This window comes from Podarcis pityusensis (assembly GCF_964106645.2).
Source record: "Podarcis pityusensis genome assembly, chromosome: 3".
NCBI lineage: Eukaryota > Metazoa > Chordata > Lepidosauria > Squamata > Lacertidae > Podarcis > Podarcis pityusensis.
In genome coordinates, this window is record NC_138026.1 from 74,544,502 (window position 1) to 74,562,969 (window position 18,468).

Here is an 18,468-nt window from a genome sequence, read left to right on the forward strand (position 1 = left end):
ACACGACTGTGTTTCCTTTAACTAGTTAGATTTTCTTCATCCAAAACTTCTGACTTTCATGCAGTTTGTGCCAGTCCACCAACAAATAATACTGTACTACTTGACTGGGCTATTTGGATAAAGGAAATTGTACCGCCCATTCTCTGATTTTGATTCTGGTTACTCCCAGACAACCTGGTTTTGTTTTGTTTTATAGCTTTCATCCTGATTTGTTTGCACAAAGTTTGTGGGGAAGTTATATGAAAGGGGCAGGTTTGTTGAAGAAAAGGATCAAATCTGCTTTAATTGTACAACCTACCGTAAGTTTGTCTATTTGCAATTGAATGTGTCAGTAAGCAATTGAATCCCTACAGAAAAATGACCAGAGTTTGAAATGGCTCCAGCTTATACAGAAAGATTGGCAATGTACATGAAATGTACATGGTGTGGAGTGAGAGCAGAACTTGGGAGACCAGGACTCAAATCTCCACCCAGCCATGAAGCTGACTGGGTGACGGTGGGCCAGTCACCATCTCTTGGCCTAACCCACCTCAAAGAATTGTTATAGGGATAAAATGAGGAGGGGACGAACTATGTATGCTACTAGGAGCTCCTCTGAGGAAAGGTGGGATACCAAAGCAAATAAATAAATCTGTGGGAAAATTAAGTTTACCTGCACGTTTCGGTTGAGGCTTAATGCAGGCATGAAGACACCCTCCACATTTTCAAATGCTGGAGGTCCCTGCTGTTGCCCATTTATGTAAAAGGTCAGGGTGTGCTTGTTGAGGTCCAGAAGAACTCCCACAGTTGCACCTTTTGAAACACCCCCTTCTGTTCTAAGGATCAGAGACAAAAATGCCTATGTTAGCTATATTACCTTAATGTATTGTACTTCATGCAGGAATCTCTTACGAAATCACAGGAAAAGAATGAAATAATCATTACTATTTTGTAGAGTTGAACCTGAAAGAAATATTGGCCCACAATTTCCTAAATTTGAAACTGCTGAACTACAATTTTACAAATCTTAATTTGCAGTGTTGGATATGACCCCACGTAACACTATTTGGGTTTGAGGTTTGCAGGGCCATCTTTAGCATATGTGCCACCGGGGTGTAAAGATCCGCCCAGCGCCCCCAAATTTAGTTTAGCTGCCCCCAAATTAATTTTTATTGAGCTTTTTCGGGGAGGGGGGGAGCCAAAGTTGTTGACCTTCTTTTAGGGGGGGCGAACTCAAAGTTGTTTAGCTTTTTTGGGGGGAATCGCTCACTGTAACAACAATGCAGCAGAAAAAAATGCTTTTGTTTCCTGACTCGTTGGGAATATTTGACGTGACGGAGGAGGGGGTGGGGACTTTCGCTCCATTGCTTTTCACTGCCGCCGATCGAGAGGCAAATGTATACAGTAGGTATACATTTGGTGCCCCCCAGAATTCGGCGCCCGGCTGCCCTGCACCCCTTGGACCCCCGGGTAAAGACGGCCCTGGTGGTTTGTAAAACACTGTTGGTGCTCCGATTTCAACCCTTCATTTAAATGCAATGCAAGAAACTAATTTCAAATGCCAGGATTTCTAATTAAAGTTGATACATGTTTCCATGATCAACATTATCTGTATCAAGGGGGTAAAAAGTATAACGTTTTGTGAAAAGAAAATTCTACGCAACTAAGTCATATGTATGCTTTCAAATTTGTATGAAAATGTATGTAAGTGGCAAGGCTACAGAAATAGAAAAGGTCAATTTTAGGGCAACCACAGGGCACCATTCCCTAGAACAGCCCTCAAGCTGCGACAATCAACAGCTGCTCTTTGCTCAATCCCTGCTAGAAGAAGTTGTACCTGTGGCACATCTGCCTTCCTCAGAATTCTTAAAACTGAACCAAGGCCCTGTTCCCTTCTAAAATAAGATCACTCCAATTTTGTATTATATTAAACTAATACGCAGAGGTATTTGTGTTGTTTCTGTTGTGCTTACTGTTATTATTATTAGTTTTTGATTGAAAGTAAACAGGGAAGAACTACATGCATATGTTTCCAACCGACCTGGCCATCATGAAAATATGTTGCTTAAATGAAATAGGAACTCAAAGGCTATGAGACTAGCTCCTAGTAAATCTGTGTTTGTTACTAATAACTCTTGATAAGGTGACAGGAACAGCTGCTTAAACGGCAGGATCAAACTATGCTTATGGATTCAGCCAACTACTACATGCAAGACTGATTTGACATTACGGTAATGTGTTTTTCCTCAGGGAAGGTAGGCTAGCCCAACACTATAGCGTATAGAACCACTGAGCCAGAAATTTCCTGAATATGTGCATTGACCACACACACTTATGCTTTGTTAATGTCACTGGAGTTTTGCAACAGAATTACATCCTGACATGCAAGGCATAATCTTAGCATCAGTTTCAAGCAAATCTACAGCCAAAAGGGAAAACAAAACTCTTCTGGTTCTCTGTGAAGTTGACTAACAATTTCTAACTCATATGAAAAATGTCATGAGTGACATAGTATTTGCTTAAATTCAACATCAATGGAAGTTGAATGTAAAAACATGTATTCTGCAGGGGGAATAATTGTTATTAACCAGCTTTGAAAAGAAGCTATATCAGCCTCCTTCTTTAGCAGAATACATAGGGACATCGAAATATAATCTTAAATTTCAATTCAAAGTGTTGGTGCTGAGCTTCAAAGCCCTAAACGGCCTTGACCCAGTATACCTGAAGGAGCGTATCCACCCCCATCGTTCAGCCCAGACACTGAGGTCCAGCTCCGAGGGCCTTCTGGTGGTTCCCTCACTGTGAGAAGTGAGGTTCCAGGGAACCAGGCAGAGGGCCTTCTCGGTAGTGGCGCCCACCCTGTGGAACGCTCTCCCATCAGATGTCAAGGAAATAAAAAACTATCTGACTTTTAAAAGACATCTGAAGGCAGCCCTATTTAGGGAAGTTTTTAATGTTTGATGTTTTATTGTGTTTCTAATATTCTGTTGTGAGCCGCCCAGAGTGGCTAGGGAAACCCAGCCAGATGGGCAGGGTATAAATAAATTATTATTATTATTTTATTATTATTATCCAAACTATTGGTCCATCCATCTCAGTATTGTCTACTCTGACTGGCAGCAGCTCTCCAGGATTTCAGACAGGGAATCTCTGCCAGCCCTACCTGTAGATCAGGCATGGCCAAACTTGGCCCTCCAGATGCTTTGGGACTAAAACTCCCATCATCCCTAGCTAATGGGACCAGTGGTCAGGGATGATGGGAATTGTACTCCCAAATCATCTGGAGGGCTAAGTTTGGTCATGCCTGCTGTAGATGCTGGGGAATTAACCCAGGATCTTCTGCATGTAAAGCAGATGCTCTACTACTGAGGTATGGCTTTTCACTCTTCAATGGATACAGGAGAGTGAAGAAAACAACACACATATTTAAACAAGTTTGACTACTGTTGGAACAGTTATGCATAACATCATTATAAAAAGAGGAGAGGACCACAGTAAGAAACTAAGTAAACAATGGGTTGGAAAGGCATAGTTAAAGGGTGAGTAGTATGGTCACTAAGGGATGCGGGTGGCGCTGTGGGTTAAACCACAAAGTCTAGGAGTTGCAGATCAGAAGGTCAGCGGTTCGAATCCCCACGACGGGGTGACCTCCCGTTGTTCGGTCCCTGCTCCTGCCAACCTAGCAGTTCGAAAGCACGTCAAAGTGCAAGTAGATAAATAGGTACCACTGTGGCAGGAAGGTAAACGGCGTTTCCGTGCACTGTTCTGGTTCGCCAGAAGCGGCTTAGTCATGCTGGCCTCATGACCCGGAAGCTGTATGTCAGCTCCCTTGGCCAATAAAGCAAGATGAGTGCTGCAACCCCAGAGTCGTCCGCGACTGGACCTAATGGTCAGGGGTCCCTTTACCTTTATTATGTCACTAGATCAGTTTAAACGAAACTATTGTGTAGTACTGAAGTCCTGCAAGGATGCACCTTTGTTTGACATTTTTTATTATTGTCCTCCTTGAATAAAGAAATTAGGAGAGGTGGGGGGAGGGGGAAAGTACCATTGAATAAATAGGACTCCAGCCATGCTTCTCTGTCTCCAAGCCCTTATTCATAACACTAAGTCTTAGGGGATTGTGCAATGTTTATGGTAAATTACTATGATCACAAGGGAGGATGTTAAGACTACTTTCCATTAGCATAAGAGGGAATGTGAAGTAATAATTACATCAGGATTAAGAGAGATTGTGGAAAAAAGTATTGTAAACTACTATAATTAACATTCGTGCATTAATCAGTGCGTGGTTCTTTTGCGAAATATCATTGTAGTAATATTCTTTGGTTGAAATATCAGATGATAAAGTTCACCGATGTGATGAATGGTGAAACATTAATTTTAATGAGCACACATGTCAAATACATTTTGATCTTCAGTGGTTTCAATTTTTTTCAATTAAGTGACAATGGTTTTGATCTTAAGTTTATTTAGTAAAGTTTACAGGGGGTAGTTTTCTGCCCCCTCTTGCCACCTGATGCTGTGGAAAAGCAACTTGTGAGAGTCTAGACCCTCCCTCAACAACATGGTATAGGACAGGGAGGTCTACTGGAAGGGGGGGGTTCACCCAAAATTGGACAGAGCCTTGTTAAGGAAGTCAACAAGATAAAAAATTATAACATATCCTACAGTTTTGACATTTGTATTTACCGTATGTATGACATTGTACTGACAGCTCAGAATCCTTTGGTAATAGATTTATTAATAGCAGTAAAAACTGTAAATAACAGAAACTGATTAATACCAAATACTCCCACCAAAAAGTAGTGGCTGGCAAAGGTAGGACAAACCACTCAGCTGTCTAGATTGGGTGAAACTGTCGGACTGAAAGATCGTAAGCAAATTATGGGGGTGTGTGAGTGTGCTAAGAGCATCCCATGGCTGCTAGAAGCAAAAATTATGGTCTTGACATTAATGTATTTAGTTGCTTCTGTCTGATCACTGTTTTGTGATATTCTGTAATTTATCTTGAGTAAAGGCAATAGCACTCAATTTGTATATTTATAATAATATAATATAATATAATAATATAATATAATATAATATAATATAATATAATATAATATAATAATATAATATAATATAATATAATATAATATAATATAATATAATAATTTTAAAATGAATAATAATCTGAAAAAGTATTTCCCTTCTGTGTCCTCCACAGAATAGCTTTTTATTAAGCTTTGGTGATATTTCATAAAATAGATTGTGTGCCTATAATCCAGTATGCCTGAGAATACATTAATAAAGTAGGTTTCTAGGGCAATGAGTGAGTGCTGCCATTTTGTCACAACACAACATGGCCTGAAAGCAGCACAGTGTTCTAAATTTAGTAGAGATTAACATTATTTCCTCTTTAAATCTAATCAGGGTTTTAAAGGGGCAGATATCTGAGCCTTTGATGTGTATTGTTTTTGGGGAAAACATTACTCTCGGCAGGTTTAAAATTATTCTGAGAAAAGAAATGGAAACATGCTCATTGTCTTTAGGAACTTTTGAGCAGATCTCAAGCCTATTTTTCCATCCTATAAATGGGTTGCAAACTGATAAGAAACCCTTCAAGCCATTCATCCTACTTTCTCTCCAGTATTTGTGACCCTGCTATGCCAGTGTAATATGCAATATGCAGGTTGTCTAAAATAAATGCAATTAATCTATCTGTTCCTGAGCAGTGGATCATAAGTCTTGGGCTCATGAAAGAAGGGACCAGGATGGCATTTCATTTCCACCTCACACGTTAAACATATGCTAAAGTTCTGGATCTAGTGGAATTCCATTCCTGAAATATAGAATCAGCATTCCAGGGCTAGTAGAGGGGGGAAAGGCTGGAGTTAATCATAGCTAAGCTGCTTGGCTCAACAACGAGGAAATGGATAATAGACAGGATTTGACAGAATGGTAAGGATCCCCAAGCAAGCTTTATTGATTATTCTTTTTGTGGGTACTGTGGGCAGAGAAGCTGGACAAGGGCTCGGGTTTGGTGAAATCAAAGTCAAGTCTTTATCAGGCTACTGGTGTAGCATAGTGCTCAGGAAAGTGAACTACAAGTCTAGGAGACCCTGGCTTGATTCTCATCTCTGCCATAAATTCACTAGATGGCCTTAGAAAAGCCAATTTCCCGCAGTCTTAAGTACTATCATCTGCAATATAGGGGGCTGATAGCACTAACCTTACAGGGTTGTAGTAAGGACTGCAACTAGATAATCTATGTGATGGGCGTAGAATACTTGAAAGTGTCACATATAAATGGTAAATATGAGCTGCTGCTGCTGCTGCTGCTGCTGCTGTTGTTTAGCAGGGCTATCCTTATTTTCTCCCTTTACATCAATTTTTCGTTATGTTCTAAGACAATGTTAAGTGATTCACAGTTTCTCCATTCAAATCTTAGGTGTCACATTATTTTCTCCACATTTTAAAATGGGCATAGCAAAGATGGATAAAATCCCAGCATGCAGCAGGAAAGATTAAAAAAAAACCTTATTGAGAAGAATGCCACAGGAAGCGTTTAAATTAGTGAAGCACTAATTCAGACACTGCACTGAAAAGCTTCTCCTTTAGCAGGATCTAGCAATGCCATCGCTGATCCAACTGTGGGAGGGATGTTTTTAATGGATTTCTCATTCTTCTTGGTTTTAATGTCTCTACTCTATGTGGGGTTTATTGACTATTTGTTTGGCTGTAGGTCACTTTGGGTTGCCCTGGGCAAGATAAAGCAACTGACCATTTTAATAAATGAACAAAGAAACAATGCCTGAATCTCGCTGCAGATTTTACCACCACTGAGAGCCTTTCTTTGACTCTTTATAGCAGCACAAGCAAAATTGTACCTTGACCTCTGTGCAGATAGTCATTCCACACATGGATGTATGTGTGGTGTACGCATGTTCAGGAACACAGACGCTGACCACACCCCCTTGCCATGCTCAGTCTCCATGCACTGGGCAACCACTCTAATCAGGGGGTGGTTATGTGCATCCATGCCAACATGTGCAGGCTCTGAATTTATAGTTCATACCCTCAATTTGCCAAGGATACAAATTGTGTGTACATAGCCTATGCACTTTTATGCAAATATCATCTCCAACATAAGGGAGTCAGGCGTATGAGGTGGGGAGGCCAACAGACATGTTTCTGCCACACACACAAGGCCTCACTTGCCCAGCTGCTTTCCCTGATTAGGTATAACATGCAAACCAACATTTATTGTAAAGAGGATAATATATAGCCTTTATAATGATCTTCAAATATCTGAAAGTTTCCAGAACTAAGATGGAGCACAGTTTTTCCACTGGCGCAGAAATTAGCAGCCAACTTACACAACGCCTCTAAATATGGGTTGGCTCAGTAGCAGTTCAGATTCCGAGGAAATCATCACCAGGTTGCTTCACCATGTGCCCTTTCCTCATAGGGGAGTTGCTCCATCCCATTGATCAACTGGATAGCCATCTTTTGAACCTTTTCCAACTTTCCAACTTAATCCATTCCAGGAGTCCGTTCGACTCCCAAAACGGTTCAGGAACCAAGGTGAGGCTTCTGATTGGCTGCAGGAGCTTCTTGCGGCCAATTGGAAGCCACAGAAGCCACATCGGATGTTCGTCTTCCAAAAAAAATGTTCATTTGGGAGCGGGAATGTTCGGCTCCCAAGGGGTTTGGGAGCTGAGGTTCCACTGGATCTTTTTTGTGGTGAGGTGAGGTGAAGTGACCAGAAATGTATTCAGTATTCCAAATGTATAATGCAATTTTCACTATTATGCACATTTATACATACATTTTACCCTGGTATATGCATTTTTGAGTACATTATTTTGCTGGAGAACTGCATTGGAAAATCTAGAGAAGTGCAGATTTCAAAGGATGACTGTGTTTCAGTTCATGTATTCTTTCAGAAACTGTGAATTAGGCAAGTTTGTGTTTAAGTGAGAAATGAATCAGATTTCTGCCCCATCCACACTTCCAAATTAGAGCTTGGTTGAAGAGAAAAATGATTGGAGTAGAGACTGTCTTGAGGTAATATTTTGGTGGGGAAGTTTAGTACACGCCACTTGGGTGTCCTTATTGTCAGTCTCCTCTCCATTCGCTGATTTATATGTGATTGAAGCAGGCCCAGGTTTAAATTAAGTGGCTGCTCATATTGCATCTAGCTTGGTCCATAGATGCCATAAAAAATAATGAAGTTATAATGTCAACAAATGTCAACAGAACTACACAGCAATAAGCTTCTGATTTATGGGGAAAGTTTGCAATGTCTAGAATTGAAATGCTGGAAGGGTTCCCAAAAGCCCTCTCTCTTGAGAAGTGACTTCCTGAGGGGGGAAAGTTCCACATGCACATGAGAAAATGTCTTTGGATGCTTACCGATTGGTGTGAGAATTGCAGTGCATGAACCAGCTGCGGTTGTTGTCAACGTACATAGCCCATGCCTTGTCATCCTTTCCTAGCATCATGTCCTTGACAACGTTGATTCTAGCAATTCCAAAGGCTGGATCTGGATGGTTATCGTAACGGTCTACATGCAGTTCCCAATAGTGGATTCCCTTTGAGAAAGCTGCTGTGCCCAGGATGACGCGGTCATCATAGCTACTGCAAGTAGCAGTCTGGTTGTCGTTTGAAAGGACTATGTCCCGATGGGCTGAAGAGGGATCAAATGTAAACCAGGCCACTATTGAGAAAGAAAGTGTAGACGGATTAGAAGAATGCCACAAAGGCACTGGTTTGTTACACCCTATCTTGGAAGAGTAGCACCGGATCAGCAGGTGAAGACGACAGATTGTGGCCTGGCTACCCTGAGTTCCATGATGGAAGACAGGTAGGATACAAATGTACTAAGTCTGAGCGACTCTTTTCCTTCTGGGAAACATTCCAGGGCCACATGCCAGTGGTAGTTTGAGTCGATGGCAAAAGAGGGCAGAGCAACAGAAGAAGAGAAGAAGAGTTTGGATTTGATATCCCGCTTTATCACTACCCGAAGGAGTCTCAAAGCGGCTAACAATCTCCTTTCCCTTCCTCCCCCACAACAAACACTCTGTGAGGTGAGTGAGGCTGAGAGACTTCAGAGAAGTGTGACTAGCCCAAGGTCACCCAGCAGCTGCACAAGTCTACCACTCTTAACCACTACACCACACTGGCATACGCCTCAATTGTCCCACTTTAAGCAGGACATCCTGGTATTACAGAAACCATCCCAGCTTCTGATTGTATCCTGGGATGTCCGTTTGACTCCCACGAGAGTGCAGCCCCAAAAGACGCCTATTCTGGGAAGCTGTGTTCTCGCACAAGTCACCTGGCTCCCGTTGAGAGTGGGGGCCCCAAAAGATGTGTGTTTGGGGGGACTGCAGCCCCCAAAGTCATGTGTTCCAGTTTTCCTCTGTGGCACGTTGGACGGCATGACAAAGTTTACTTTTGCACTGGAGTCTAGTTCTTACACAGACCTCTCTTTATCCTCTATCCAGGCAAGCAAGAAGCAGGATCAAAATCCAATGACATTTTGCTGCCAGGCAAAAAGGAGTAATAGTAATAGTAATTTATTATTTGGAGGGGGTGCAAAGCATGGGAGGGGAGAGGGGCTGTGGCTGGGGGTGTCTTAGGGAGAGTCCCAAAGGCCAGGTAGACAAGTCCAGGAGGCACCTTTGGCTCCTAGGCTTGAGGATCCCTATCCCTGCAGTAAATAAATAAATCACATTTAATTTCCATTGATTTCAGTAACTGAGAGCTAAGGATGTTATGCTGAAGTCCATACAGACAACCAATCTATTCAACTATATCCCTCAACATAACTTGGTCTCTTTTATCACCTTCGTCAAGTGATAAGGAGAATTTTTATTACACATCAACTGCCAATGTATGGTAATATGCATGATAATATGTACAACAAAATGGTTTCTTATATTTATTAATTTATTGCATTTATATCCCACCTCCCCCCCCCCCCCCGGAGCAAATCTAGTGATGAAAATGTGTGGCATTACATGACATCATTGTGAAATATCAATCAATCAATTTCTTTATTCGACCGATAGTCAGAATTAAAACATTACACAATAATTATAAACTATAACATCATAAGTTACATAAGGTACATAAGTAAGGTAGGGCCACAGTACTAGACCTCTCACAGATAACCCACGTCAAAGCATTCAATTATACGTTTCCGACACTTGAGTGCCAGGAAAAGAAATTTAGCCACTGACAAGGTTGTTTTCCCAGAAGACTTATTTAGCAGATATGCTGTCTGCTTTCCTCTTTGTCAGGAACTGAGCTGGGGTAAGTATGGAGTTATAAGATACTGTCTTAAATCGTTGTAGAAGGGACAGCTCAATAAAATGTGCTCTGTGGATTCTACCTCACCCAATGCACAGTGGCATAATCTCTGGTCATATGGGACTCCTCCATATCTTCCCTTCAGGACCGCCGAGTCAAGAACATTCAGCCTAGCCGCAGTAAATAGTCTGCGGTATTCCACGTAGTGGATATCCGCCAGGTAGCGAGCTGGAGCAGCCCGATACAACTGCTCCCCCAGAAACAACCCAGGTTTCACACGGGCTATGTCCTCCTGTCTGGCAATATCCCTTAATCTTTGCGCGATCACCGCCTTTGCGTGGCTATACGTCATGGACTCTATATAAAGGGAGGACAACCCACACTTCTGCACTTCCTCCACTATCTCCCCTTCCCATGGAGATTTAAAGTTATCCCTCAGAATCAAGGGGGCCAAACCCACCGGTCTGAAACAGAGCTTGAGCCATAGCCATAACTTCGCTTTCAGGGCCACATACCTAAAGGCTTGACAACCGGTTTCCAGTCTCATGATCGCACCTGCCACAGAGGGGGGGATCCTGAGTATGGCCCTGAGGAATTGGGTTTGGATAGATTCCAATTTTTCAAAATCCCTACGTGAGCCCAAGGCAATGCCCACCAGCAGAAGAGGGAGGACTTTCATTTTAAAGAGACGTAAGGCAACATTGACAGTTTGTGCCTGTTTCTTGGAGTACAGGGTTCTAATCATCAGGGCTGCTTTGGATGCGTTCGAGGCTCATTGTGAAATATTGCATGACATCATTGTGCTGCAGATTCCCCTGTTCTTACTCTGATTTCATTGGCTGGTTCTTGTGAAGCCACAGAAATTCACAATGTGGTAGCTTCATTCTATATCACTACCAGAAAGTATTAAGAGTTAAGGTTTCTGTTTCTGGCAGCAGCTACACATCTGCTAGAATGTCTAATTCTAGCCTTAGCAACTAGCTTTGTTGTACGACACTGAACATCCCGGTTGAGCTACATAAATAATAAATAGGCAAATCTTCATCTTCTCACAATCCAAAATTGTTCATCTTGGGAATTTAGCTGCAACTTATCCCTTCGCTCAGGCTTGCATATTTTGCTCTATCAGTGGCCAGGTTGATTACAAATTATGATCATCTGAAGTCTTTTTAAAAAAAGAAAAGAGATTCTTGGGAACAAATGGTTTTTCCTGACATAGTTTGGCAACATGAATATGAAGAGAGGATGAGATTAACATGTGTTTTGTGATTCATGACAGTTAAGTATCATTAATCAATATTAATTTCTTCGGTTGCCCATATGGAAAGCAAGTGTAATTACAGAGAACCGAAGCCTGAATTAACATCCATATTTTATAAGACATTGCTAGGAAATTATTTCCACAGAGAGAAAATGTAATTAAGCTCTGGAATTCATCACTGATATATAATTAGGGAAAGGGGGCTGTAAAAGCAATGGACATCTCCATTTTCTACAGAAGTAGCTTCTAGCTTTTAGGTGCCAATGGTTTAAGGGTCTATGTACAGTTTTCAGTTCCATAAACTTCATCATCTTTCTAGTTTCATAGGACCACTTTTTCCCTCACCCTGTTGCAAATGGTATTAAACGTTAAGAGTTTAAAGCATTAGTTAATAAGGTAGTGAAATTAACTGATTTCCCACAATGAAAAATGATTTATTTATTTATTTTTTAATTATTATTATTTTAAAAAACCCCACACAATATTTTCTACAAACTATGTGTGTGCCACACAATACTCCTTTTCTCACTAACCCTGAGTGGGCCACTTTGACAGGTGGGTGAGGCTGCTACCTATCAATTGCATGGTGTCATATGACTTTACATGACAATTTCAAAAGAAGAATCAGCAACACACTATGAAATTGAACAAAAATATTCATCTGTAGGTGCTGCTTGAATAAGCTGCATCTTGAAAACGAACAAAATGATGAAAAGAAGAATCTACACTGTTCCTGATTTTTCCTTTCCAGCTCTAATTCAATGCTTTTTGAATTTGATGCTTTTTCTGTTGTTTAATGATGGTTAAAAAGTTCAAAGATTTACTGAGATTTAGTTCAGTCAATATTTTGGTCTGGCCCTGGACATATTCAAAGCATTAACTGTGGGATAACCAACCTAATATACATGATACGCTTAAATCTAATTAACACATGAAGGGGTTAATGCTATAGAGTAATCTGCCCTGCCAGGCTTTGCTCGGTCACTCTACCTCTCCTTGGGCGGAAGGTAATCAAGCCTACTGTTGTATTTCATTCTACCAGAAAAACGTGTAAAGAGTGTGAGCTGGTTGCTCCAAGCTCAGACTCCATTATTGTGTTCCTACTGTAACTTGGCCAAGTTTCACTGTCTGTGTTTTCTGAATGCTTATTGAAAAGCAGATGAATTTGACCTTTGGAGAGTTTATAAGTAAACCATTTTAAACTTATCAAACATGTGATCTTCTTCTATGCTGGGGAAGTGCGGAACTTTGGAAGAGGGGAGTTTTAGAACTCACGATGATATATTTTAAAGGTCTAACAGCCTATATTTCCATGCTTTACTTTGCTGCATATTTTGTGATTTTAAATCCCTGCTGGGGTTCTTTCACCAAAGAGTACTGGGTATCCAGGGAATTCTCCTTTTATACCTATTTTTTCCTTGCCAACTAACATTAATAGGTCTATCGAATTGTGGGACATTCTCAGTCCATGTTAGAGCAAAGTACAAAGTGTGAAAGCACCTACATAAATGCAGTGATGCTTATGGAAGCTGAGCAAGCCCAATCTTAATTAGGTTTCACTGTAACCAAGTTTCCTGTCACCTAATTGCGTGCCGTTGACCCACACAACACACCAACAGCTTCTATTCACACACAGCAAGGCTCAGCAGTTCATCTGGACTCTATAACTGAGTTGGAAACAGTTGTTCCGAAAACTACCAGAATCTCAAAGCTTCCATAGATTTTAGACAAAGAGAAATCTTTAGAAGTAACTTTACATATCTTTAAAGTTACTCACCATCAGAAGTCTGTAAAACAACAGTCTTGCTATAAGGGCCCACTCCTGATGAATTAAAGGCTTTGACTCTTGCATTGTATGTACTGTTGAAATGAAGGCCATCAATAGTGCATAGGGTCTCCTTACCAACATACACTTCCTAGACAAGGAGAAAGGCAGCAACTGAGTTCACCAAATTCTTTTAAACCTGGGATCTTTCCTAATAAGACCCTTCAAAGTAAACCGCATGTAATTTTTTGTTGCAAAACAATTAATCTCAGCAATGTTGCGACCATGCAAGGAGAATTTGCAGTACTAGGGGGCTTGCCCCTGCTTGCACCACTTGCCAGTCCAATCTCCCTCTCTCCCTAAACCCCATCCCCTTAGATTAGGGAAGGGAATCTTTTTTTTGGTTTCGTGGACCCCATCATTATCTGGATTGGTTATCTGACTGGTGCCTAAAAACAGATAATGATCACACCCTGACAAGACATTCCACAAACAGCAAGCCAGCACTGAAAAACATGATTCATATCATCACCCTCTGCTCTATAGTTTGTTAAGGATGCTCTGTCAGGGGATCCCAGGATTGTTTGGAGGAAGCTGTGACCATTAAAGTGGTATAATTGTCCTGTTAATATAGCCAAAATTGGCTAAAATGTATAGAAAGAGAGACAGAAAATGTTGGAAATGTAAAGAAGTAGATGGGGACTGTTTTCATATGTGGTGGACTTGTGACAAGGGAATCAATCTACAATGAACTTAAAAAGATATTCAAGTACACTTTCCCCAAAAGACCAGAAGCATTTTTGCTAGGTCTAGTGGGAAGAGAGATTAAAATAAAAGATCAGAATTTGTTTATGTATGTCACAACCACCACAAGAACTCTACTGGCCCAAAAATGGGAAACACAAGATTTACCAACCATCCAGGAGTGGCAGGTGAAGATGACAGATTTTGCGGAACTTGCCAAATTGACAGGGAAAATCCGGACCCAAGAGGACCAGAGATACTATAACAATTGGAGTAAATTCATTGAATATTTAAAGGAGAACCATAAAAGCTTAAAGACACTAGCAAGACTGGAATAATACCTTCAATGTAATAGTAGGGATATGAGAATAATATACGCAATAAGATTGTGGTGTATATACCAGCTATGGGGAGGGAGGGAAGTCAAGACTCGGTGGAGTCAAAGGGATTATATTGTGATAATAAGAATTGTTGGGAAAAGATCATATGAAGAAAATAATAAAAAATTATTTGGGGGGCGGGAATTGTCCTTTTAATATATGATGTGGATGTGACCTTATTCTTCTGTCATGGGGAAGGGAATGGTCATCTTCAGGGACAGGTTAAGACTGGATTGAAAAGATTTTCAATTTGATACTAAACGCCAGTAGGCAATACAAGCAGTTGTTTAAGGATGCCAAACATAAATCAACGAGGAACGAAGGTCTCACTCGGAATTGGCCACCGTCTCCGTCATCGAGTTCCAAGATGTAACCCTCCACTGGGTTATGGCTAAAAGGTGGCATCCTCCAGGCGAGGGTCACACTGTTGTTTCGAGTGCAGCACTTCTCCAGCTGCAGGAGTGGGACTGGCGGCACTGAAACAGAAACTAAGCACCGATTAGTGCAACTCTGCCCTCACCCGTGTGACAAGCAGCAAAATCCACACACATCGCAACTGGCATTGCAGTTGCAGCTCTCTTGGCACTTAACACTCAGGGGAACATTTCTGGAGCAACAATCCCGAGGATTGCAGTTTTATGACCAATTAACACTGCCTTGTGCTTGTTTGTTTTTAACCATAAGGAATATCCATATCTGGGAAAGCGGTGAACAGTGAATCTTTGGCAAAGTCACCATCTGATTACTTCACTGAACATCCAGTTTGTTCAAGATCCCACCTCTCAACTCATCTCTTGGCTTTCTTTTCTTTTCTTTTCTTTTCTTTTCTTATTTGGAAGCAGAATGGTTATCCATAGCCTGAACACAGAATAATGCAATTGGGCATTGGTGTGCATTCGGCACTCACTATTCACCTAGGGGACGCGGGTGGCGCTGTGGGTTAAACCACAGAGCCTAGGATTTGCCGATCAGAAGGTCGGCGGTTCGAATCCCCGTGATGGGGTGAGCTCCCATTGCTCGGTCCCTGCTCCTGCCAACCTAGCATTTCGAAAGCACGTCAAAGTGCAAGTAGATAAATCGGTACCGCTCCAGCGGGAAGGTAAACGCCGTTTCCGTGCGCTGCTCTGGTTCGGCAGAAGCAGCTTAGTCGTGCTGGCCACATGATCCGGAAGCTGTACGCCGGCTCCCTCGGCCAATAAAGTGAGATGAGCGCCACAACCCCAGAGTCGGCCATGAATGGACCTAATGGTCAGGGGTCCCTTTACCTTTATTCACCTAGAACTTGCATCTCTATAATTGAACCATACATTCTTCTACTAAAGACTAATGTTCTTGTGTTATTAACTTTTATTTTACTTCTGCTCATAACTGTTGCAGCACTTTATCTCTGAAACCCTTGCTTTTACTGATTGCCTGAAGGGAAAATGTCACCTTGGTTGATACTAACTAGGCTGGCATTTCGATTGGTATAAATCAGATTTGTGTAACCCACAGGCCACATATGCCCTCTAACTTCCCACATTCTCACTACAAAAGAGTTTAGGGATTTAATGTAAATACCTGTAGGTGACATTCCAGTTAAGCTTGCTATCTACAGTGGACTCAGCTATACAGCTGCAAATAAAACGTTTTAAGTGTGTTTTAAGTGCAATATACAATGTGACACTAGATGGCGTGGTGAGCCTTATGGAAAATTCAATGTATTTTTTTAAAAACCCTTTTTCAAAAAAAGCATTTTCAGAGTGGTTTTGATATGTGTCTAGATTCCACCAGACAGGATTTCCACACCAGCAAGGCCGAGGGGGTGTGTGTGTCTACATTGTCTCCCAGTACATTTCCGGGCACAATTCAAAGTGTTGGTGCTGACCTTTAAAGCCCTAAATGGCCTCAGTCTAGTATACCTGAAGGAGTGTCTCCACCCCCATCGTTCAGCACTGAGGTCCAGCGCCGAGGGCCTTCTGGCAGTTCCCTCACTGCGAGAAGCAAAATTACAGGGAACCAGGCAGAGCGCCTTCTCGGTCGTGGGGCCCGCCCTATGGAACACCCTCCCATCAGATGTCAAATAAATAAACAACTATCTGACTTTTAGAAGACATCTGAAGGCAGCCCTGTTTAGGGAAGCTTTTAATATTTGATGAATTATTGTATTTTGATATTTTGCAGGAAGCCGCTCAGAGTGGCTGGGGAAACCCAGCCAGATGGACAGGGTATAAATAAATACCGGTAAATTATTGTTATTGTTATTGTTATTGTTATTGTTATTATTGTCTGGGCAGCCCAGGACCTCCATATACACTGCCCAGGCTTGCATCCAAGGGAAGCTCACTTCAGTGCTGTTACACAGTGGTTTGACTTCATCTACGGAGCTGTACTCCATCGTCTCGCGAGGAAGATGGATGACAACAACAGTATATAGGTTCTGTTTGAAGAGCAGGCCCAGAACATAAGACTTAATAAGGACAGGCAGAACTATGCTGGCTCCCCTGGCCATGTGACAAGGTATAACTCAGCTGGTGGGGCACATAATGCTGTCTAGACATTTGGGTAAAAAAAATCAGCCTGCAAGCTCTTTAGCAGACATGCTGCCTCGAGAGGTGCATGAAGTTCTGGGTGGTGTTCAACTAAAGTTTACTCAAGAGTTAGACCCATTGAAATTAATGAACATAGAAGTCAAAGAATCATAGAGGTGGAAGGGATTCCAAGGGTCATCTAGTCCAACCCCTGCAATGCAGGAATCCTACCCACAGCCATCCCTGGGTGGGCTTGAACCACCAACTTTCTGGTTAACAGCCAGACACACTGAGCCATTGTGCCACCTGATGAACATGACCACGTTACAGCCATTAATGTCAGTTGGTTTACTCTGAGTAATTTTTTTTACTATCACCCAAGGTTTAGAAGCCTAGCCAGTAAGAGTCCCAGTTTTGAAATCTTTGGTGCCTTATAGCTAGTAAAATAGCTACTGTGAATATCTACAGTATCAATAGGTTGTGAATATCTACAGTAGCTGTTTTAAGAATTGTGTTACTAATAGGTAATAATTCAAGATTTCTCTAACATAACATTACTAATTAATCTGTTCCTAGAGCAATGCTAAAGAAGCTCTTCTTTTCTGTATTATTGATGAAATTATACTTTTGGAGAGGAAGAGTTATTTCACCAATGGCAAGAAATGCACACACATTTTAATACAGTCTGATCCTCATTTTCCTTCTCCTTAGTAGAAAACATAGCATAGCTAAGGGCAGACATTCATCTCTCAGTAAGGTTGAATAAGGACAGAAGCTTGTTAAAAGCATTTCATGACTTCATTCTGCCATTTATAATAATCCACCATTTAAATATATATTATTCATTTAAGCTTAAAGTTGTCCTAGTACAACATAGACATCCCTGGACAGCCTAACTACTAGAAAACCATCACAGAACATCTGCACCCATTCCTGTCCCCTGGTTTCTTCATTCTAACTTCCCAGACAACTCACATTCCACCCAAGCTTTTTGTACAAATTGCACGTACAAAATTGCAACTGCCATGCCATAGAAACCCAACTCACTGTACCCATGATTACCACTCTCGCCAAGAGAGAGTGATGAGAAGAGGCAGGCATCTAAGACATCTTTACCCCACTCCCTATGGAGCCTTTTGGATACTTGGTGTGTCCTTTTCAGAAAGCATCCACTAAACTCAGGAACAGCACATATGGGTTTTTTAAAAAAGGAAAACAGCCCATGCAGGCAATAGCTTATGAATCCAAGAGCTGGAAGTGGCAAATTTAACATCTCTGCTGCTTTGGCCCTTCTAGGTCTTAGCTTCAGACCTAGAAGGCAGCAGCACTGGGAGAGAGATGGACACACATCCCAACATAATATGGGGCAAATTGGATATAGATGGTTTGTCACTGAAGAAAGGAAGCACAGCATCCCTCTTTATGCCTAAACATACAAGAAGACACCTGTTATAATGGAAATATTACAGTCCAAATTCTTGCCCTGGCAAATAAGGTAAAGGTAAAGGGACCCCTGACCATTAGGTC

General features: G+C 41.5%; 1 protein-coding gene across 4 annotated transcripts in view; it reads right to left on the reverse strand.

Annotated features, from left to right (window-relative positions):
* TRIM67 (tripartite motif containing 67) overlaps nucleotides 1-18,468 on the reverse strand; it is a 43,864-nt gene that overhangs the window by 10,061 nt on the left and 15,335 nt on the right. For 2 of the 4 annotated variants that reach the window (XM_080998629.1, XM_080998628.1), the window contains exons 6-9: nucleotides 14,762-14,907; nucleotides 13,320-13,458; nucleotides 8,380-8,683; nucleotides 653-815 (exon numbers count right to left, since the gene is read on the reverse strand). In XM_080998629.1, coding sequence (XP_080854755.1) covers nucleotides 653-815; nucleotides 8,380-8,683; nucleotides 13,320-13,458; nucleotides 14,762-14,907 — 752 coding nt within the window. Of the gene's footprint in view, nucleotides 1-652; nucleotides 816-8,379; nucleotides 8,684-13,319; nucleotides 13,459-14,761; nucleotides 14,920-18,468 lie in introns of all 4 variants that reach the window. The other 2 variants (XM_080998627.1, XM_080998626.1) reach the window with 1 other exon arrangement.